This window comes from Macrotis lagotis, chromosome 6 (genome assembly GCF_037893015.1).
Source record: "Macrotis lagotis isolate mMagLag1 chromosome 6, bilby.v1.9.chrom.fasta, whole genome shotgun sequence".
Classification (NCBI taxonomy): domain Eukaryota; kingdom Metazoa; phylum Chordata; class Mammalia; order Peramelemorphia; family Peramelidae; genus Macrotis; species Macrotis lagotis.
Genome location: NC_133663.1, coordinates 18,415,552 through 18,439,179, shown reverse-complemented (window position 1 = coordinate 18,439,179; position 23,628 = coordinate 18,415,552). Strand labels below are relative to the sequence as shown.

Sequence of the window (23,628 nt, the reverse complement as noted above, 5' to 3'; positions counted from 1 at the left end):
TATAATTACACAAGACCTAGCAGCAGTGGCTTTAAAAGACTGAAGGTCTTGGAGCACTACATATCAAAGAGCAAAGGAAGTGAGGGTGTGGTTGAATATATCACATGCAGCAAAGTTAATCATAATGCTGAACAAATAAAAAAATGGACATTCAATGAACTGCCTGACATTCAGGATTTTGTTCGAAAAAGACCTGAACTGAATAGAAAAATTTGACCCACAAGAACTAAGGGAAATAGAAGGTAAACATCAAAAAGTATATTGTTTATTTACTATCTATATGCAGAAATTTGGTGTGGTGGATGGAGCACTGGCCTTGGAATCAGGCCTTGGAATCAGGAGGATGGAAGTTTGAATCCAGACTCAAGACACTTGGCTCCTACTAGCTGTGTGACTTTGGGCAAGTCACTTAACCCTGATTGCCTCAAATCTAGGTCCATCTCCAGTCGTCTTGAACCATATCTGGTCACTGGACCCATGTGACTCTGGAAGAGAAAGTGAGGCTGGTGACCTAGCATAGCCTCCCTCATTCAAATCCAAATCATGTTCTTGTCATGGCCATAGCTCCCAAATGTCATGGTCTTCTTCGAGAATGAAGGACAAACCATCATCAAACCATATGTTCAAGATTGTTATTAGTAATTAGATAGTTTGAAGGAAAGACTGGAATGGAGATGAGAAGAACAGGATTTTCAAAGTAAAATGGTGTAGGAATAGATTTTAAAAAAAGTTATCTTATACAAATGAGGCTTGAGAGGAAGAATTGATACAGAGGAATTAGATGGGGAAGGAAAGCTAGTAGTTCTGGAAACCTAGTCTCATCGGTAATGAATTAAAGAGGGAGCAATACATATATAAACAAATGTATATGTGATTTGTATCTGTTTTAAATTTGAAATAAACAAGAGGAGAGAATAGGGAGGATCCTGAGTTATAGAATAAAGGAATGGGATAAGATGATATATCAATAGGAAAGGGGGTATTAAATCAGTGTATAAGGGATTCTTGGAAGGGTTGTATATTAAGGAAAAGGAAAATAAGATAGTGAGAAGAATGGGGTGCGGTTGTGACTTTCAGGAAAGTTGACAATGAGACACACACACAAACCAAATACATAAATATCTATGAATATGTATGTGTATATGGATCTATGTATGAGGGTATTGTCTCTATAAATGGCTATATGTGTGTATTATATGTGGATATGTATAATGTATAAATATTTCTGTGAATATGTATATGTATTTATATATATCCATGCTTAATTGCAGCCCATCCTGGGGGCGGGGTGTGAGATGGGAGTGAAAAAAAATAAAGTGAACAACAGAAAACAGAAGAAAACCTACAAGGAAGCAAAGAAAAGATTTGAACACAACATATACTATTTAATATATACAGGCTTTCTTGAAATGGAAATTTATTGCTTTAGATTATGAAACCTCTTGTGTGTTGCTGTGTACATGACAATTTTTTTCATTACTATGTATCCAAATTTAAAATAAAAATAACCCCCCCCAAAGATCTACCATGAACAGCAATATGAACTCCTATGAGAAATAGTACAAAGAACATCTTTGAGCAACATATAAAAGACACAGATACACACAATCATTCTGGAATTCTCCATATTAAGTTTAAAATGCTGAATAATACACACAATTTTAATATTTAATACCTTACATTTAAATGTGGAAATGAGAAACAATCAAGTAAGTATAATCAGGATTCATAAACATATAACTTTTATAATGAGAAAATTAGTTAATCTTATCTCCTGAGTTGACACTGGAAAAAAGTAAAATATGTCTTGCCGTTTAATAATATAAGACTCATCTAATTTGTAACTATACTCCAAAAGTTAATGAGATATGTCAGTCCTTTGAATCAGTTAAGCCACAGACATATACCATTAAGAAATCAATGAAAGAAGAAAAGGATTTTTATGTACACAATTATTTATTATACCATGTATATAGGTAGCCAAAATTAGAAACATAAAAGAACTTTCCATTACTTTCCTAATGGAGAACAAACAGCTAAACAAATTTTGATATATGAATGCTAAGGAAAATTACTGTGCCACAAAGAATAATGAAATGGAAATTCCCAAGAAAACTGGGAGGAGCAGCTCCTATGTAGTGATGCAGAGTGAAGTAAGCAGAACCAGGAAGATTTATACAAAAACATTATTGAGTAAGACAATTTTGAAAGAATTTTGATCAATACATACTACTCCTGTCAGAGAAGTGATGAACTTAAGATAGAGAAAGAACTAACCTGGGATATGACCAATGTGGAAAATTTGTTTATCTAATCTTTTCATGTATTTCAAGGCTTGATTATTCTTTTCTTCCCCCCCCCTTTAAATTTATTCCATGGGGGGGGAGTTTAATGCAGTACAGATTATAAAGGTAAAAATAAAAGATAAAATTGTTGAAAATAATTATGAGCCTTCTCTTCCAGGGCAAAAGATGGATATTTAATGAAATAGGAGATTTCCAACTTTTCCTGATGAAAAGACCAGAAAATTTGTACTTCAAACAGGAGACTCAAGAGACATATAAAAAGGTAAAATTTAAAAAGGGGGGGGAGGGAAAAAAACTGCTATCAAATAAGATGAAACTGGCAATATCCCCTACCTTAACAAATCTAGAGAATTGTAACTCTATTAAAGAGAATTTAATTAGCCAGAAGAGATGGATATGTATGACTTCTTTTAAAAACTGTTACTCAATAAGATGAAATTGGAAATATCCTTACCTGTGAGAAAGACTCTTTATAACTCTCAATAAATTTAATTCTAGTAGAGAGAATAGCCAGAAGTTATGGACACTCAAGACCTTTCTGTGACTCAGGTAGAATGATTTTAAAATAATACTTCCTTAAAAAGGGGACAGTAAAGAGATGGAAGGATGGAGGAGACTGAATGGGGGTAAATCTCATTACATTAAGAGGTCCAAAGGACTTATTGCAATAGAGGGAAAGAAGGGAGGAGGTGAATCTTACTCTCAGCAGATTGGTTTTAAGTTAACATACAGACACTCAGTTAAGTTAAGAAACTCATCTTACCTCTCAAGTGTGAAGACGGGGAGGAAAGAGGAATCAACAGAAGGAAGGGAAGGAAGAAGGGGGGGAAAGGGGAAAAAAGGGGAGGGGGTTGGATATAGGAGGGCCAACACACTGAAGATGGTGGCACAAAATACTGGGGAATATGGATAAAAGGGGAAAAAGGGGAGAAAATACAAAACAGAGAGAAGATAACATGGAAGGCAATAAAGAATTAATAATTATAACTTTGAATGTGAATGAGATGAACTCTCCCCTTAAAACATTAAGCAAATAGCAGAGTGCATTAAAAACCAGAGTCCTACAATATGCTGCTTACAAGAAACTCATCTGAAGCAGAGAGATACATATAGAGTAAAGGTAAAAGGTTGGAGTAAAATATATTTTGCTTCATCTGAAGTGAAAAAAGCATGGGTAGCTGCAAAATGGATAAACATTAAAAGAGATAAGGAAGGAAACTATATATATCTTCCTAAAAGGTACCATAGACAATAAAGTAATTTCAATACTAAATATGCATGCACCTAATGGTATATAGCATCCATATTCTTAGAGGAGAAGTTGAAGGAGCTACAGAAAGACATAAACAGCAAAACTCTACTAGTGGGAGATCTCAACCTCCTGTTCTCAGACTTAGATAAATCTAATCAGAAAATAAACAAGAAGGAAGTTAAGGGGTAAACAGATTGTTAGAAAAATCTAGATATGATAGACTTATGGAGGAAATTGAAAGGGGATAGGAAGGAATATACTTTTTTTTCTGCAGTACATGGCATTTACACAAAAATTGACCATGTACTAGGGCATAAAAACCTAATGATAGGGGCAGCTATGTGGCACAGTAGATAGAGCACTGGCCCTGGAGTCAAGAGTACCTGAGTTTAAATCCAGCCTCAGACATTTAATAATTCCTAGCTCAGTGATCTTGGGCAAGTCACTTAACCCCACTGCCTTGCAAAAAACAAAAAAAATTATAAAAAAATCCTAATGATCAATTGCAGAAAGGTAGAAATAGTGAATAAATCTTTCTCAGATCATAATGCAATAAAAATTACATGCAATACTGGGCCTGGGAGATAACAGACCCAAAACTAATTGGTAACTAAATAACTTCATTTTAAAGAATGAATGGATCAAGCAACAAATTATAGAAAGAATTAACCATTTTATACTAGATAATGATAATAATGAAACATACCAAAACCTATAGGATGCACTCAAGGCGGTTGTCAGGGGATATATTATATCTTTAAATGGTTATATGAACAAATTAGAGAAACAGGAAATCAATGAATTAAATATGCAACTAAAAAAATTAGAGAAAGAACAAATTAAAATCCTTCAATTAAATACCAAATGAGAAATTCTAAAAATTAAAGGAGAAATTAATAAAATCAAAAGCAAGAAAACTATTGAATAAATAAAATCAAGAGCTGGTTTTATTTTATTTATTTATTTCTGAAAAAGCCAATAAAACTGATAAACCTCTGGTGAATTTGATTTAAAAAAAGAAAGAAGAAAACAAAATTGCTAGTAACATAAATGGAAAAAGGTGAACTTACCACCAGTGAGGAGGAAATTAAAGTAATAATTCAAAATTATTTTGCCCAACTCTATGCCAATAAATTTGGTAATTTAAATGAAATGAAGGAATCTTTACAAAAATATAAATGAAGGAAATAGGTAAATGAAGAGGAAATTAAATACCTAAATAATCCCATCTCAGAAAAAGAAACCCAACAAGCCATTATTGAACTCCCTAAGAAAAATTCTCCAGGGCCAGATGGATTCACAAGTGAATTCTACCAAACATTTAAGGAACAACTGGTTCCAATTCTATATAAACTATTTGGAAAAAAAATAGGTGAAGACGGAACTCTGCCTAATGCTTTCTATGACACCAATATGGTACTGATACCTAAACCAGGAAGAGTTAAAACAGAGAAAGAAAATTACAGACCTATCTCCCCAATGAATATAGATGCAAAAATCTTAAATAAAATCTTAGCTACACTACTACAACAAGTTATCACTAGGATAATACATTATGACCAAGTAGGATTTATGCCAGGAATGCAGGGTTGGTTCAATATTAGGAAAACTGTCAATATAATTAATTAAATCAATAAAAAAACCTATCAGAAATCATATGATCATATCAACAGATGCTGAAAAAGCTTCTGACAAAATACAGCACCCATTCCTACTAAAAACTTTAGAAAGTGTAGGAATAAATGGATTACTCCTTAGAATAATAAACAGTAGCTATTTGAAACCATCAACAAGTATTATACACAATGGGGATAGGCTAGAGGCATTCCCAAAAAAGATCAGGGGTGAAACAAGGATGTCCACTATCACCACTACTATTCAATATTGTATTAGAAATGTTAGCTTCAGCAATAAGAGAAGAAAAAGAAATCGAAGGAATCAGAATTGGGAAGGAGGAAACAAAACTCTCACTCTTTGCAGAAGACATGATGGTATACCTAGAGAATTCCAAAAAATCATTTTAAAAACTACTAGAAATAATTTTCAACTTTAGCAAAGTCACAGGATACAAAATAAACCCTCATAAATCCTCAACATTTCTAAATGTGACTACGAAGATGTAGCAGAAAGAGATAGAAAGAGAAATCCCATTCAAAGTAACCTCAGACATTATAAAATACCTTGGAGTCTACTGCCAAGGCAGACTCAGAAACTTTTTGAAAACAATTACAAAACACTTCTCACACAAATGAAATCAGACTTAAATAAACTGGGCAAATATCAACTGCTCATGGATAGATTGAGCATATATAATAAAAATGACAATTCTACAAAATTAAACTACTTGTTTAGTGCCCTACCAATCAAAATTCCAAAAAATTACTTTAATAAGTTAGAAAATATTGTAAGTAAATTCATTTGGAGAAATAAAAAGTCGAGAAGCTCCAGGGATTTAATGGAAAAAAGTGCAAAAGAAGGTGGCTTAGCCTTACCAGATCTAAAATTATATTATAAAACATCTGTATAATAAAGCATATTATGAAGCAAAACTGTCTGGTATTGGCTAAGAAATAGAGTGGTGGACCAGTGGAATAGACTAGGTGCAATAGCAGGAAATGATTATAGTAATCTGCTGTTTGATAAACAAAGAGTCTAGGTATTGGAATAAAAATTCTCTCTTCAATAAAAACTGGTGGGAAAATTGGAAGTTAGTATGGCAGAAACTTGGATTAGACCAACACCTCACACCCTATACCAAGATAAGACCAAAATGGATACAGGATCTAGACAAAAAAATATTATAAGCAAACTAGAAGATCAAGGAGTAATGCCTGTCAGATCTATGGAAAGGGAAGCAGTTTATGACCAGGGAAGAGATAGAGAACATCATTAAAAACAAACTAGATAATTTTGATTACATTAAATTAAAAAGTTTTGCACAGACAAAACCACTATAACCAAGATCAAAAGAAATGTCGCAAATTGGAAAACAATTTTTACAACTAGTGTTTCTGACAAAGGACCCATTTCTAAAATATACAGAGAAATGAGTCAAATATTTTTTAAAAAGACAAGTCATTCTCTAATAGACAAATGGTCAAAGGATATGCATAGGCAATTTACAGATGAGGAAATCAAAGCAATCCATAATCTTATGAAAAATTTGCTCTAAATGACTAATTATTAGAGAAATGCAAATCAAAACATCTCACACCTCTCAGACTGGCCAATATGACCAGAAAGGATAATGATCAGTGTTGGAAGGGATGTGGATAATCTGAGACACTAATACATTGCTGGTGGAGCTGTGAACTCATCCAAACTTTCTGTAGAGCAATTTGGAACTATGCCCAAAAGGCAACAAAAATGTGCATACCCTTTGATCCAGCAACACCACTACTTGGTCTATACCCTGAAGAGATTATGTAAAAAGGCAAAAACATCACCTGTACAAAAATGTTCAAAGCAGCTCTGTTTGTGGTGGCAAAGAAATAGAAACTGAGGGAATGTCCATCAATTGGGTAATGGCTTAACAAACTGTGGCATACATATACATACATACACACACACACACACACACACACACACACACACACACACACACAGATAGACAGGGAGGCCTGGAAGGATTTGCATGAACTGATGCTGAGCGAGATGAGCAGAACCAGAAGAACAATGCACACCCTAACAGCAACATAGGAGTGACGATCAACATTAATGGACTTGCTCGTTCCATCAGTGTAACAATCAGGCACAATTTTGGGGTGTCTGTGATGTTGCCATCTGTATCCTGAGAAAGAATTGTGGTGGGAGCACCGGCCCTGGAGTCAGGAGTACATGAGTTCAAATCCGGCCTCAGACACTTAATAATTATCTAGCTGTGTGGCCTTGGGCAAGCCATTTAACCCCATTGCCTTGCAAAAAAAAAAAAGAAAGAAAAGAAAAAAAGAAAAAAAGAAAAGAAAAAGAATTGTGAAGTTTGAACAAAGACCAAGGACTATTACCTTTAATTTTTTTTAAAAAATATTGTACTATTACGTAATTCTGCTATATCTCGTACTATGTTTCTTCTTTAAGGATGTGATTTCTCTGTCATCACATTCAACTTAGATCAATCCATACTATAGGAATGTTTTTAAAGATTAGCAAACTGCCTTCTGTGGAGGGTGTGGGGAGGGAAGTGAGAATGGGGAAAACTGTAAAACTCAAAATAAATAAAACCTTTCTAAAATAAAAAAAAACAAAAATATGAGTAGCAGTATCATCAGATACCACATTTTAAGAAAATCTGTGCTCCAAAACAAGCCCACCCAGCACATTAATATTATGGTTATTTCAATAAATAATAAAGATCTCTAGATATTATATTTTATGTTCAAGACTGATTTCTATGTTAATGAGATTGCAAACAAGTTCCTTAAAAATTTGAGGACTGTCTAATTTTGTTGCTAACAGAATTTGATAAATTTTTATAGTCTGACAATTTAAGATAATTTCCCAACTATATTAATAAGTTGCAATTTATGGCATTAAATTTTGACATCGTTTGAAAATTCTTTAAGAAAATGCATATACAATTCCTTTACACAGCTTTCAGAAGATTACTTTGATTCAAACTTTGATCCTTATCTCCAACATCACCCAAGGTTTCAGTCTAGTTTTATTAGGAAACAAAAAAAGAATGCTTGAGGTAGCTAGATGGTGCAGTGGATAGAGGGCTGGGTCTGGAGGGAGGACCTGAGTTCAAATCCAGCCTCAGACATATCAAAAGTCATTTAAAATGTTTGCCTTAATCTGAAGAAGGAAATGGAAAACCACTCCAGTCTCTGTCAAGAAAACCTCATATGGACTCAGGAAGAACAAGAGCAGACCGAACAATGGAACAACCACAACAAGGGTTTGTCTACATGTGGGGTCATGGAGAATCGGATCCAACAGAACCATAAGGTTTATGTGGCACAGCACCCTCAGTCACCCATTTCTCTGCTCCCTGCAGAAAGAAGGGGGATAACATCTCAGCATTGGCATTTTACCCAAAGTATTTTTAGCCCTAGTCTCAAACAAGTTCTAGGAACCATAAATTGAAGTCACCTGTTCCAAAGGCAATGCTGCTGCTGCGGCTGTTGAGTTTTTCCAAATAGACAAACCTTATTTCACGTCCATCTGTGCTGGATAGGTTGCCACTTAACTCATTTCTTCTTAGTTACAAGTGATGATTGAAAACAAAGCATAATAATGAAAATATAAAAATGATCACTCTATATAAAAAAGGTAATTGAAGATCAGTTTTCCATAAATAACAGTTTATCCACAGGTCGTCTAGTTATTTCTAATATGTTTGGCTGGGTTATCTGCTTATTATTGTGATTTTGCAAAAGAAATCCTTTTGGCAAAAGTCCCCATTTAAGGATTTGATTTATATTTTTGATATAAATGAAGTTTAATCTATAAACAAACTGATTTTCTCCTGAGCTATACAAATTCAGAGGCTTGAGGAACTGAGAAGATGCCAGGATTACAAAAATTCAGATAAACTTTCCTTTTCACTAACCCTTCAATTTTCTTTCTAGGGTATGGCTATGTCCCTTGGCCCGCATCTCCTTGGAGAATAAGACAATGCTTGGGATGGCACCCAAGTCTAATTACTAGTTGGCTCCCAGTCCTGTAGGACTGGGAAAAACCAGGACTTTGTAATATCTTGAGGAGGGAATGTTGACCCACCTTTACCCCCACTATCACAAGGATGTTTTAACTAATGGTTAGAGTAAAGCAAATAGGAACAATTGTATCTCTAGGAGACACGAAGTTAGGATTACCAGAGCTTGGCATTGTTATGAGGCACAGGATTTTTTTTCATTATAAATATTTTGTTTTCTAGCAACATGGGGGTGATAATCAATCTTGATGGACTTGCTCATCCATCAGTGAAACAACCAGGAACAATTTTGGGCTATCTGCGATGGAGAACACCATCTGTATGCAGAGAAAGAATTATGGAGTTTGAACAAAAACCAAAGACTATTACCTTCAATTTAGGAAAAAAAACTGTTATGTAATTTTGCTAATCTTTGCTATTTTTCTTCCTTAAGGATATGGTTTCTCTCTCATCACATTCAACTCAGATCAATGCATACCATGGAAACAATGTAAAGAGGGAAAGGGAGGGAAGCAAGAATGGGGAAAAATTGTAAAACTCAAAATAAAAATAATATTTTGTTTTCCAATTACAAACATGGTAGTTTTTACCAATCATTTTTTTGCAAGGTTTTGAGTTGTACAATTTTTCCCTTCCCTCCAAAAGAGGGTAATCTGATTTAGGCCTTACATTTGCATCCATGATATGCATAGATCAAAATTGAATGTTGTGACAGAGGAATCAGATCCAAAAGGAAGAAAGAAAACATTAGAGATAGCAAAATGATGTAATACATAAGACAACAAATTGAAGATAATCAGCTTTGGTCTTCATTTAAACTCCACAGTTCCTTCTCTGGATACAAATGGCATTTTCCATCACAGCTCCCCTAACATTGTCCCTGATTATTGCAATGATGGGGTGAACAATTCCATCATGGTTGACCATCACCCCATGATGTTGTTGGTGTGTACAATGGTCATCTGATTCTGCTCATCTCACTCAGCATCAGTTCATGCAAGTCTTTCCAAGCTTTTCTGAAGTTCCATCCCTCATGATTTCTTTTTTCTTTTCTTTTCTTTTCTTTTCTTTTCTTTTCTTTTCTTTTCTTTTTAGTTTTTGCAAGGCAATGGGGTTAAGTGGCTTGCCCAAGGCCACACAGCTAGGTAATTATTAAGTGTCTGAAGCCAGATTTGAACTCAGATACTCCTGACTCCAGGGCTGGTGCTCTATCTACTGCGCCACCTAGCCGTCCCCCTCATGATTTCTTAAAGAATAATAGTGTTCCATCACATACACTGATGGACATCCCCTCAATTTCCAATTCTTTGATGTGACCCAGGATGTTTATTGACTAATAGGGTCAAGTGCCCCAGAGATGATGGCTCAGCCCTGTAGGAATAAAGAGAAAGAAAACACACACACACACACACACACACACACACACACACACACACACACACCAGGGAGGGGCCCCATATCTTGGGAGTGTTCCCTCTAGCAGCCCCCAAATTCAAGAACCCCAAGTTCTGACCTTTAAGTAAGAGGGCAAAGCCATTTCACTACAGAAAGAGGATGATTCCCATGGGATCCCTGACACGGAAGGACTAGCAATGGTATGGTTCCAGCTCATCTGGAGCTTCCCCCTCAGGCCCCTCCAGGGCTCAATGTCTGGGGGGCAGCACTGGTGCAGTGGACAGAGTACCAGCCCTGGAGTCAGGAGGACCTGAGTTCAAATGTGATTTCAGACATTTCATAATTGCCTAGCTGTGTGACCTTGGGTAAGTTACTTACTCCATTGCCTTAAATAAATTAAAAAAAAAAAAAGAGGAATGTCTGGGATCATTTACTTTCTGAGAAGTGAGTTTTAACCCTAAGGAGAGAACTGAGTCTGATGGATAGGAAGAGCCAAAGGGAAAACACATTCTACTGATTTCTTGTAGTAGGGGACCCAGGAAGAAGAGACTGAGATCTTCTGGGGTTTGCTAGATCTAGCAGATAGGTCTGTTGTAAGTTCTTTTGTTTGTCTTTTTTTTCCCCCTGGGGCAGAACACTGTCCTCTACTTCACACATGCTTTGTTACCTTGAATGCTTCTTTGGTAGGCTTAGAGGGCCATTTTTGTCCACATTCAAAGATTTTTCCCACATTTAACTTGGGCGAGGGAAGCAAGGTGAAGTAGAACTAGTCGGAGAGTTAGGAATTTTTTGATACAGGGAAGATTTATCTATGCAAATTCAGAGGCTTGAGGCACTGAGACACAGAGTTTAAATTCTAAACAGGATTCTAAGTCTTTAGAATTAAATTTCTATATGTTGCATTTCAAGTGTGTTCAAAAGAAATCATCAGATTCAATAGTCCTGGCTCCATGTATTTTAACTCACTCCAACTGGTCGAGAACTAGTTTTCCATCATCCAGTGCAGCTCCAAATCTATCCTACTCCAATCCATGCCAGCTTGAGCTCAGGTCCAAATGCCATTAACACCTTGAAAGGTGAGAGTCTGTTGGCAAGGGCTGCTTTTCACAAGGTGAACTAAGGCAGCCCCCTTAAAACTCCAGCACTGCCTCTCCCCTCCCTCAAAGGTTCCCTTTTGTGCTCACAGATTCTATCACAAGGGGATTAAAGAAAGCAGTAACTGTTAGGTGAGCATTTCTCAGCCACTCTTTCCCATCATGACCACTCCTGAAACAGCGGTCACCCCAGATTGTCCCTCAGCTTTCTCAGACCACTTTCTCCTTTGGCCTTTTTGCTCCCTGTTTTGTGTCTTATCTTCCCTTCTGGATCTAAGCCCACTTCCCCCAAGGTCGGTGCTTTACAGCCTCATCCTGCGGCCTGCCAAGGCTCTGATATACTTACTCCACATGCAGTAAAGGAACCCACTTCAATACTCATGGAATTGAATCACAGTTCCTATTACTTCAAACAATTCCCACCACTTGTGATTGAGCGATGTGGGGAGACAGATCTTCCTTCCCCTTCATTGAGCCCCTCTCCCTATCTCCAAGCTGGTCCTGGATCAGGACAGCCACAGTCCATGAGCAGGCAGAGGCTGCTTGTGCCGACCCACTCATCTGCTGTGCCCAGGGTAGACAGCTGTTCTGGGCATGTCTAAATCAGACTTCAACAAGGGGTTCTTTCTTACCTGGACAACCATTTTCCTTCGGCATACTTGTTTCTCTTTGACAAAATATTAATAAAATAAATAGGATGCGACTATTCTATATGGCAACAATGATATGGTTCAGAAGGAGACGATGAGAGGACTAAGGTTTCTGGATGACACTGAAAGAAACCTTATGCCTACACAACAACAATACTTTCTTTGAGAAGACTAGGAGGTGCTAGACTTATGAGTACCAAGGTCTTACTTAACAGGCAGGAAACAATTTGTGACCATTAAAAGAATCTTCCCGTCTTTGTAGAAGTCCAGCAAAGACCAATATTCAGACAAAGCTAGAAAATGACAATTATAAAAAGGGGTCCTATACAATTAAAACAATTCTAACCTGACCTATTGTTGTAGTGAATAGAGTGCCAAACCTGGAGTCATCAAGGCTCATCTTGAATTTAAATCCAGGGGCGGCTAGGCGGCACAGTGAATAGAGCACTGGCTCTGGAGTCAGGAGTACCTGAGTTCAAATCAAGTCACTGAACCCTGTATACTTCAATTTTCTTATCTATAAAATGAAGTGGAAAAGGAAATGGCAAACTACTTCAATACCTTTGCCAAAAAAATCATCAGATGGGATCATGAAGAGTTAGACATGATGGAAATGACTGAACAACAGTCAAAATAGGAAATAGATGGAGGCAAATGACACCAATTATAAAATTTCATACTGTAGTTAAATAATATAACTATAAATCAATAATATGAATCAACAATGAGACTAAATATGCTACACGGATCCCCTTCACTGGTCATCTGTTCCAAACCCTTACATTTTACAGAGGAGGAAACTGAGCCCTGAAAGCAGACCCCACAGAGGAGGTAGCAAAGTCACCACTGCAAAGCCCAAGTACAGGCCTCCAAATCCAGCTGCCTTCTAGGGAGGACAAAATGGTGAAGGGAGCAAACGGTAGAAAGAATGGTCGGGAAAAGTACAGCTGAGGGCACCTCAGGAAAGATGACCTAGAGGCCCCTGGAAAAAGTCATCACTCAGAGGGAAGAGGAGTCGATCTTGGCCTCCTATGGAATCCTAGAGAGAACTCAGGAGAACTTGAAGTTCTCCCTAAACCTTCAATACTACCAGGGGGAAGCGTTGGGCAGATTTATAGAAAGATATGAGTGGAAGTTGTCTAGGACAGGCAGGCTTGAATGGACTCCCAGAGTTTACAGGAAGGAAACTGTGGTGGAGGATATGGAAACATGTGCAGGACTTAGGGATGTCACTTCAACAGTTATTTTTACCTCTGAACGTCCAAGAATTCAAACCATATTTAAGACTAAACAATTGACATTTTAAAAACATCAGTTCCTTAAATTATTCTGAAGGGTAGAGATAGCTGAATAGTGGTTATAAATAAATTAAATTAGGGGACCAAGATTTATGTGAATATTTTGGTCACATTGGGATCCAAGGAGGCCTCCTTATAAAATTGTGAATGTGGTCTAGAAATCAAATTTATGTCATTAGCATACCCCCAAGTAAATCATTGGAGCTGATTTCCCAAAATCCAAAAGATTCTTTGCAGGTCAGTATTGGGTTACTAACTAGGCAGGATTTCATCAAGTTGTGGTGTCTCTATATCAAACTTGTAAGGAACCAAATCATATCAAACACCCTCCTCAAAAACTCCAGTGGCTCTTGATTATATCTGGGATTCAATATAAACTGTCCTATCAAGCCCTTCACATAACCTTTCTGGGCTTGTTTTACTTTGTTTCCTGTCTTTGCCCACAGTCCCTGATACCGGAATGCATCCACCACCCTAGTCTTCTTTAAGATTCAGCTGATGCTCCACAGACAATAAAGTATTTAGAGAATATATATGGCAGGTTTTTCTTTATTTTTTTAAAGAATGTTTTTTTTCTTTTATCTTTTTCTTAAGTACATGTAAAAATAGTTTTTAACTTTTTAAAATAATTTTTTGAGTTCCAAAAGGTGCTCCCTCCTTCCCCCTTCTTACTGAGAAGGCAAGTATTTTGATATAGATTAAATATGTGCAGTCATGTATTTCTATATTAACCATATTGCAGAGATAACAGATCAAAAAAGTCAACCCAAAAAATAAAGTTCCAAAACTTTGCTTCAATCTATTCTAAGACTGTCAGTTCTTACTCTGGAGGTGGACAGAATTTTTCATCAGGAGTCTTTTGGAATTTCTTGTATCACTATACTGCTGAGAATAACTAGGTGACACTGTTGGTCATTGTACAATATTGCTGCTACTGTGCAATGTTCTCCTGGTTTGCCCACTCTTTTCAGTTATTTCTGAATGCCTCCTGCTCATCATCCTTATAGCACAGCAGTATTCCATTTCAATCACATACCACTACTTGTTCAGTCATTCCCCAATTGATGGATAGCCCTTCGATTTCTAATTCTTTGCCACCATACAAAAGAGTTATATATTTTATACATAGATGACCTTTCCCCCTTTTCTCTGATCTGAGATTCAGGCCTAGTAGTGGCATCATGACTGGATCAAAGGCCATGTCCAGCATGAGACCTTTGAGCACAGTTCTAAATTGCTCTCCAGAATGGCTCTCCTATTTCCCCATATCCCCTACAAAATGCCATTTTCCTTTTCTGTTCTATCAGTTCATCTGACAGATGTGAGGTGGTACCTCAGATTTGTTTTAAATTGCATTTCTCTACTCAATAGTGAATTGGAACATGTTTTTCATATAACTATAAGATATCTTGGGGGTGCAGTTAAATGCCACTGGGTTCTGGGAGACAGGAGAACTTGAGTTCAAATCTGCCCTTAGACACTTAGCGTGTGACCCCAGACAAGTCACTCAACCCTGTCATCTCTGTTTTCTCATCTGTCAAATGATTTGGGGAAGGAAATGGCAAGTGATAGCAGTATTTCTACTAAGAAAACTCCAAACAGGGTCGCAAAGAGTCAGATGCGACTGAAAAATGACTGAACTAAATGGATAGCTTTACTTTGAAAACAGCTTGTTCATATCCTTTGACCATTTATCAATGGGGGGATGACTTGTACCTTGTAATTTGACACAGTTCTCTATATATTTGAGAAAAGAAGCCTTTATCAGAGAAACTGCTATAAAAACATTTTCCCCCAATTTCCCGCTTTCCTTCTAATCTTGGTAGCATTGGTTTTGTTTGTGTAAAACTTTTTTTAATTTAGTGTAATCAAAATATCCATTTTACACCTGTAATGTTCTCTATTTCATGTTTGGTCATAAATTCTTCTCTTATCCACAGATCTCACAGGTATAGTATTTGCTGCTCCCCTAATTGCTTATATTACCTTTTATTTCTAATTCATGTACCCTTTTGACCTTACCTCAGTATTTGGTATGAGATATTGGTCTAAACCTAGTTTATGCCAAACTGCTTTCCAGTTTTCCCAGTAATTTTTGTTGAATAAGTGAATTCTTTTCTTAAAAGCTTGGATCTTTACATTTATCTAACACTAAATTACTCTGTTCATTTACTACTATGTCTTGTGTAACTAATCTGTTCCATTGATCCTCCATTCTATTTCTTAGGTAATAAATAATACTGTTTTGATGATGACCACTTTACAATACAGTTTGAGATCTGGTACTGCTGATACCTTCATTCATTTTTTTTTCTTTACTGATTCCCTTGATATACCAGATAAATTCTGGTAGTTTGATAAAATGATACTGAATAAGTAAATTAATCTAGGTAGGTCATTTTAATTATATTAGCTCAGACTATACAAGATCAATTATTATTTCTCCAATTGATTAGAGATCTGACTTTATTTGTGTGAAGTGTTTTGTAATTGAGTGCGTGTTGGCTCCATTTCTAACCCATTGAGAATAGCACAGTAATTCTTAGGTAACATCTAGAAGAAGAAAAAGAGGCAATCTGAAAGGAAAGTTGCCTTGAGAGATAGTAGGAGATAAATTAAAAAAAGCAGAAAAACCTTGCCTGGAAAGAAGAATGGAGATGAGCCAATTTAACAGTAAAGGAAGTAGTCAATAAACATAGACCACTGAAAATTAGGGTCACTTCACTTTTTACTATGTCCATTCATTATACTTTTCTACTAAAAAGTCAATTTTTTTAAATAGAAAAGACACATAATTTAAAATTATTTTTGGTTTAACTTTAGGCCAGGAAAAAAAAGTCACTTGCTTTCCAGTCAAATATATAATTGGCATAAGGGCTGTCTGCTTATTTGCACATACATAGAAAGACACACAAGTGTCACTCTAACTCAGACTGCTGGAAAACAACAAACTTTAGGCACAAAAAAAAAAAAAAACTGGCTTCAGGATCTGTCTGAATCATTCAGGAAAAAAACTCATTGGGACCCTGGAAGGAGTTCAACAAGTGGTTCCCTAGAACAGCTGCTGGGAGAGAGTCTCTTAAGCTTCTCTTGTTCCAACATTCATCCTATTTCACACAAGTCAAAGGCTCCTTTGGTGTAGGAGAGACTATTTTTAGTTTGGAAATTAATCTGAGCTTGTTCCTCACATGGGAAAGGATAACAGGGGCTTTATACTGTTTGTTCCCCTTCTAGTTTCCCCTTAAAAAGTCACCAGTCACAAAGTTTGAGAATTGTGGCTACAGTCCATCACAACTAGACCCAACAGTCAATGCGGCATCTGACCCCAACAATTGTTTTTGTACTCCCAGCACCAAGGAGGGAGGGGAGGGGAGAAAACGACAATGAATCCATTTTTCTTCCTGCCCAACTGGCTCCCTGACAGACGAGCCTCCCAGAGCACCCTTGAGGTGGCTGATGTCAGCATAAGACCCCGAGTTCTCCTGTTAGACCAAAGGGACGATGTCTTTTAAAAAGCACCTGAAACTGTGCTTACCAAATGAGCTGGGCCATGCTACTGACAGCCCCATTTTGAAGAACTGCTTTAAAGTCAGTTTATGTGAAGGATATCCGATAATGGACCTTCTTTCTTCAGGTGGTTCTGAATGACTGGAAATGAAATCAATATAGGTGGGGTGGGAGGGAACAAAACTACTATGTGCTAAACATTCTACTAAGTAAGGGCATTACAGATATCTCATTTTATTTGTATATACATGCCAAATATCAAAATATGTCATTATATAGATGTTTATATATAAAACATAAATGCACACATTTATATTTTGATAGAAAAAAGTCTATTTTTTTCATTTTAGTTGTGTGTGACTCTTGTGTGTCCTCATTTGAAGTTTTCTTAGTAAAGATACTGGAATAGTTTGATTATTTCCTTCTCCATCTTATTTTACAGATAAAGAAACTGAGGCAAACAAGGGTAAGTGACTTGCCTTAGGTTCATGGAACTAATAAGTGTCTGAGGATGGATTCAAACTCACAAAGACAAGTCTTTCTGACTCCAGGCCTAGCACTATCCACTGTGCCTAACTGTCCTGTTTCTCTAAAAAGAGAAATTATTTCATCTATAATATAGATTTTCCCAGACCCACTCAAGCTACCTTCATCACAGAGGATGAGGAATGTGACAGACATTTCTTCACAAGGGATGTATGTACTTTGAACTCTAAAAATGTATACACATGGATGTATGTATGTAGGTATGCCTAAGTATATCTAGCTAGATGTCTTGAGAACGCTAGAGACAGCAGCAGGCAGCAGATTAAGATCTCTGTCCACTAATCTAACAAGAGAAGTTTGCTTCCACCATCTTTTCCTCTTATACTGCAACGTCCATGAGTTGTCATCTATAAATCTGGCTTGCAGTTAAATAGAGAACATTGCAGATGTAAATTCCAGTCTTCCTTGTGGAGTAGATCTCTACTTCATTCCCCAAACTTACTGAAAAAAGTCAAAGCTGAACTTGTAACATCTGCATTTCCCCAACCTGCACTGACTGATTTATGCTACAAACCGAAGTTTCCACAAGACTTGCCAAGTTCCTGTTCCTGAGTCTTTTGTCTCTAGCCATGAGCCCCAAGGTGGAGGCAGCATCCCATCACCTCTGTGGGTGGCCTCTGCCCAGCTCAACTGGCTCCTGGGGCACCTCTTTCCTGCCCAACTCAAAGTCTCTCCTTTGAATGGCAGAAATATCATGTAGAGCCTTCAAAAACACGAGGTTCTTTAGAGAGCTTTTTTCTTTCAAGGCAGATACCAAAAGTGGCTCAGGTTAATCAATATTTCTTCTTTAAAAAACTTAATTGAAAAAGTTAATAAACATTTTTCTCTTTCCACCTGTGAATGGAGTATTTCTTGAACTAATTTGCTTTTGTATGTAAAAAATATACACTAAAAATCTTCAGGGACTGGTCTGAGCAAAAGAAAGTTTTTATTTGCTTTTCTCAGAGAAGTGCATACTCCAAGATCAAGGAGCTGTAACCAAAGGACAGAGCAGCAAGATTATATAGGTCCTAACACAGATTCCTCTCCCTAACCACCTTCTCCTTTAACCCACTGGCTGAGTCTCCAGAGGCACAATCTTATTCATGGAAAATCTACATCAGCAACAGACACAGAGTAAAGAATGAAATGTTTTCATAATATTTTTCTCACCAGATGGTGAGATAACTTGGGAGTTTTATCACTATCCTAATGAAGTAATGTCCGTGGTTAGACTGTTCTCCCAGTTTGCAAAAATAGTCTTATCAAGTTAGTTGATTTATGAGCTTCTCTTTTGGAATGCAAGGTCTTTCTTGGAATAGTCCAATAATAATAGTTTGGTTTTTTAAATATTTCTTAACCCTGAGAGGCTTTCACTATGAATATTAACATTGTGAGAGTTTTACAGGGAATATTCCACTAGCTTACATTAAGAACCAATGTTTTGGTATTTGTGGTTTTAGTCAAAACAATCTCATCATACCTATTCATATGTTTCTACAATGTTTATAATTCAAATTTGTATCATGTCCTCTTTTCATTGATTTCTGGTATGTGAAATAAGAGGTATCTATTAGGAAAAAAATCTATGAGACAGAAAAAAAATTTAAATGTTCTTTCAAAGAGAAAGCAATCATTGACAAAACATGAGCAAACAGATGATCTCATTATTGGGCTTTACAAAAGTTATACTCAGAAGTTAGACAATAAAAATAAAGAGTAATCTCAGTCACATTATTAGAAACTAGCAGTATAACCTTCATAGACAGTTACTGTTTCCTCTTATGGGGAGCATCCCTTATAAGCAATTAATCTAAGTTTTTTTCCTTCTTAGAAGTTTTCACAAAGCAGAGCTTGGAGGTCCCTTCTGTCTGGTATGTTAGAGTGAGGATTACCTTTTATGGATCCTTGGTTAGACTCAATGGTCACTAAGACCCCTGTGGTTCTGTGATATCTGATCATTTATAGCCCTGCAAATAAATTTTATCAAAGTATATAATGTAATCTATCCTTTCACTTATTTGGGAAGTTGTTTCCCCCAACACTTGTTATAATTTCTTTACAGATCTCCTTCCATTTAAAAATCTAAACAATTTACTATATGTTGCTGACTTATATGGGAGAATGCACTATATCTATATCTATCTATCTATATATATATATAAAACTCAATTTTGTTTTTTAAGCACACTGGGTTAATCAAGTTCCCTGTTAACAGATGATGCTGGGGTATCCATTCATTCTTAAATGATTTTATATATAACTGAGATCAGCCTATCAAAAGCTACAAATCAAAGTGATCCATAGTGATATGAAAAATTGTTCTTATTCACTACTTATCAGTGAAATGCAAATTAAGGCATCTCTGAGGTGCCCCCTCACACCTCTCAGAAAGGACAATGATCAATGTTGGAAGGGATGTGGGAAATCTGGGACAGTAATACATTGTTGGTGGAGCTGTGAATTCATTCTGGAGAGCAATTATGAATTATGCCCAAAGGGTAACAAAAATGTGCACACCCTTTAATCCAGCAATAGCAATACTGAGTATTGGAAATTGGAACGAATGTCCATCAATTGGGGAATGATTTAATAAACCGTGTATAGATGTATGTGATGGAACACTATTGTTCTAATAGAAACCAGGAGGGATGAGAATTCAGGGAAATCTGGAGGGATTTGCATGAACTGATGCTGAGTGAGATGAGCAGAACCAGAAGAACACCGTACACCCTAACAGCATCATGGGGGTGATGAACAACCCTGATGGGCTTGCTTATTCCAAAATTGCAACAATCAGGGACAATTTTGGGTTTTCTTTAATGGAGAATCCCATCTGTATCCAGAGAAAGAACTGTGGAGTTTGAATGAAGACCAGAGTCTATTACCTTTAATTTTTTTAAAAAAAGTTATCTTATCATGTAATTTTGCTTTTATGTTTTTTTTTGCCACTTTAAGGATAATTTCTCTCTCATCACATTCAACTCAGATCAACCTATACCATGGAAACAATGTGAAGACTAACAGAATGCTTTCTGGGGGGGGGCAAGATTAGGGGAAAACTGCCCCCTGTGTTGGGTCAGACATGCAACTTTTGGAATGTGCCCTTTGGTTAGCGCTAGGAGCTGGGTACCTTCCTTTCCAATGGGGAGAATAAGAACACTGTCGCACCTAGTGGGAGGCGACACGAACGAACCACAGGCCCCAAATCCGTCTAAGGTATTTTTTCGCACGAGAGGGCAAGTTCAAAATTAGGTCACACCTCGGCGCGGGCCGTGTAGCCCCGGGGCCGGACGCGCAGCGCGCGCTGACCGTCGCATCGGGGGTCCGGCGGGGGCACCTCAGGCTCGCTTGCAGCCCCGCCAGGCATTCGTGGGCACAGAGGGGAGCCCCGGGGGCCACCCTCGGCCTCTCGGGGCCGCAGCGGGGCCGGGGGGCGGCGGTGCTCATAAAGGCCCGGCGGGCGTGGGGCGGGCCCCAGGCCATGGGGGGCTGGGCCCGGCAGCCCCGGCCGCGTTTAGGGGGTCCCTTTGTTTGTTTTCTGCAAGGCCTTGGGGGTCCGTGGCCGCCCGCTCGGGGCCCCTAGGGCCGGGCTGTGGGGGGCGGGAGGGGCGCCCCCGGGGCCCCTGCTCCCACAGCCCCCCAGCGCGGCTCGAGGACTCCTAACGGCCCCCGGGGGCCCGCGGCGGCTCCGAGCCCCCCGCCCCCCGCCACTCACGAGAAGAAAGGGTCCTCCTCGAAGCTCCGCGACGCCCCGAACATGGTGGCAGGCAGACTGGCAGGCAGACTGGCAGCTCGCTGGCCCGCAGCTGGCCCGCAGCCCGCCGCGCTCTGGCTCTCTACTCCGTGACTGAGGCGCCGGGCCGCGCCGCGCTCAGGGCACCGCTCGGCCGGGGGCGCGGCCTCCGCGTGACACAGGCCCCGGCTCCCCATTGGGCCCCGCCGCCCCGCCCCCGTCGCCGGGGCGACCGCGGGCAACACAGCCGGCGGCGGGGGCGGGGGGCGTGGCTCCGCCGCGTGACACAGGCCCCGGCTCCCCATTGGCCGGCTGTGTTGCCCCGGCGACGGGGCGGGGCGGGGCCTCGCGGCCGCGTGCGCTTGGGCGGGAGAACGGCGGCGCCCGAGGGGGGCGCATGCGCCTTGTGCTCCACCTTCTCCCCCCTCTCTTCCCGTCAGGGAGCCGCCCCGGGTGGAGCCTTCTGGGGGGCCCCGGCTGCCCCCTCCCTCGGGAGCTGGGCCCTCCGGCCCTCCCCGCGGAGCGGGACCGAGGATGTCGCTCGGAGTTTTGGGTTCCCAATCCGGATTCATCCGGAATCAAACTTTGTTTAGGCCGGATTAAAATCTAAGTGGGAAACATCTAAGCAAAGCAAAGCGCCGGCGGAGGTGACGGCCCTCCGGGGTCTGGCGGGCAGCCGGGCCTGGCTGACCGAGCCCTGCCTGGACGTGGGCCAGGTAGCCCAGGAGTGGCGCTCAGTGTCCGCGGTGACGGCCCTCCGGGGTCTGGCGGGCAGCCGGGCCTGGCTGACCGAGCCCTGCCTGGACGTGGGCCAGGTAGCCCAGGAATGGCGCTCAGTGTCCGAGGTGACGGCCCTCCGGGGTCTGGCGGGCCTGGCTGACCGAGCCCTGCCTGGACGTGGGCCAGGTGGCCCAGGAGTGGCGCTCAGTGTCCGCGGTGACGGCCCTCCGGGGTCTGGCGGGCCTGGCTGACCGAGCCCTGCCTGGACGTGGGCCAGGTGGCCCAGGAATGGCGCTGTGTCCGCGGTGACGGCCCTCCGGGGTCTGGCGGGCCTGGCTGACCGAGCCCTGCCTGGACGTGGGCCAGGTGGCCCAGGAATGGCGCTGTGTCCGAGGTGACGGCCCTCCGGGGTCTGGCGGGCCTGGCTGCTGACCGAGCCCTGCCTGGACGTGGGCCAGGTGGCCCAGTCCGCGGTGACGGCCCTCCGGGGTCTGGCGGGCCTGGCTGACCGAGCCCTGCCTGGACGTGGGCCAGGTAGCCCAGGAGTGGCGCTCAGTGTCCGCGGTGACGGCCCTCCGGGGTCTGGCGGGCCTGGCTGACCGAGCCCTGCCTGGACGTGGGCCAGGTGGCCCAGGAATGGCGCTGTGTCCGAGGTGACGGCCCTCCGGGGTCTGGCGGGCCTGGCTGACCGAGCCCTGCCTGGACGTGGGCCAGGTGGCCCAGGAGTGGCGCTGTGTCCGAGGTGACGGCCCTCCGGGGTCTGGCGGGCCTGGCTGACCGAGCCCTGCCTGGACGTGGGCCAGGTGGCCCAGGAATGGCGCTCAGTGTCCACGGCGGAGGAGCGCGGCCGGACGCCCGGGCCAGCCCGGGGAAGCGGCCCGGGGAACGGAGGGAGCGTCGCCTCTCCTCCCGAGTCCCCGACAGTCCGGCCGGCCTGGGACCCCCTCACCCACGTCCGGCTGCCCCACTTTGCTACATGAGAGGGGCACATCGCGTGGCTCGGGATTCCCCGACAGGGATGCTGCCCTGGTCTGCCATCTCCTCCGGCTCACTTTGCAGAGGAGGAAGCCGAGGCAAACAGGGTGAAGCGACTGGCTCAGGGCCACACCACCAGGTGCCCGGCACCTGGCTGCCCTGGGCCGGCACACGGCGGACACAATGAACCATTATTCCCTGAGGTATTTAAGAAAAGAAAAGGGAAGGGGAAAATGGAAGAGACAGAAGGGAAGGTTAGAGAAGGGGGGAGGAAGGTTGGAAAAAGGCAGGGGGAATTTTTAAAAACTAGACCACAGGGCACAATGGGTAGAGCCCTGGAGTCAGGAGGACCTGAGTTCAAATGCGGCCTCAGACACTTCATAATGACCTAGCTGTGTGGCCTTGGGCAAGCCACTGAACCCCATTGCCTTGCAAAAAACAACAACCCAAAAAACAAACTAGACCATGAATTGAGGAAGAATCTTGGGTCCCCAGGCTGTCCCTCCCACTAGGC

General features: G+C 40.7%; 1 protein-coding gene across 4 annotated transcripts in view; it reads right to left on the bottom strand.

The window, feature by feature from the left end:
* MLF1 (myeloid leukemia factor 1) overlaps positions 1 to 21,975 on the bottom strand; it is a 57,870-nt gene extending 35,895 nt beyond the window's left edge. For 3 of the 4 annotated variants that reach the window (XM_074190825.1, XM_074190824.1, XM_074190823.1), the window contains exon 1: positions 21,402 to 21,681. In XM_074190825.1, the coding sequence (XP_074046926.1) occupies positions 21,402 to 21,616 (215 nt within the window). In that variant the 5' untranslated portion in view covers positions 21,617 to 21,681. Of the gene's footprint in view, positions 1 to 21,401 lie in introns of all 4 variants that reach the window. The other variant, XM_074190822.1, reaches the window with a different exon arrangement.
* Between the last annotated feature and the right edge of the window lie 1,653 nt (positions 21,976 to 23,628).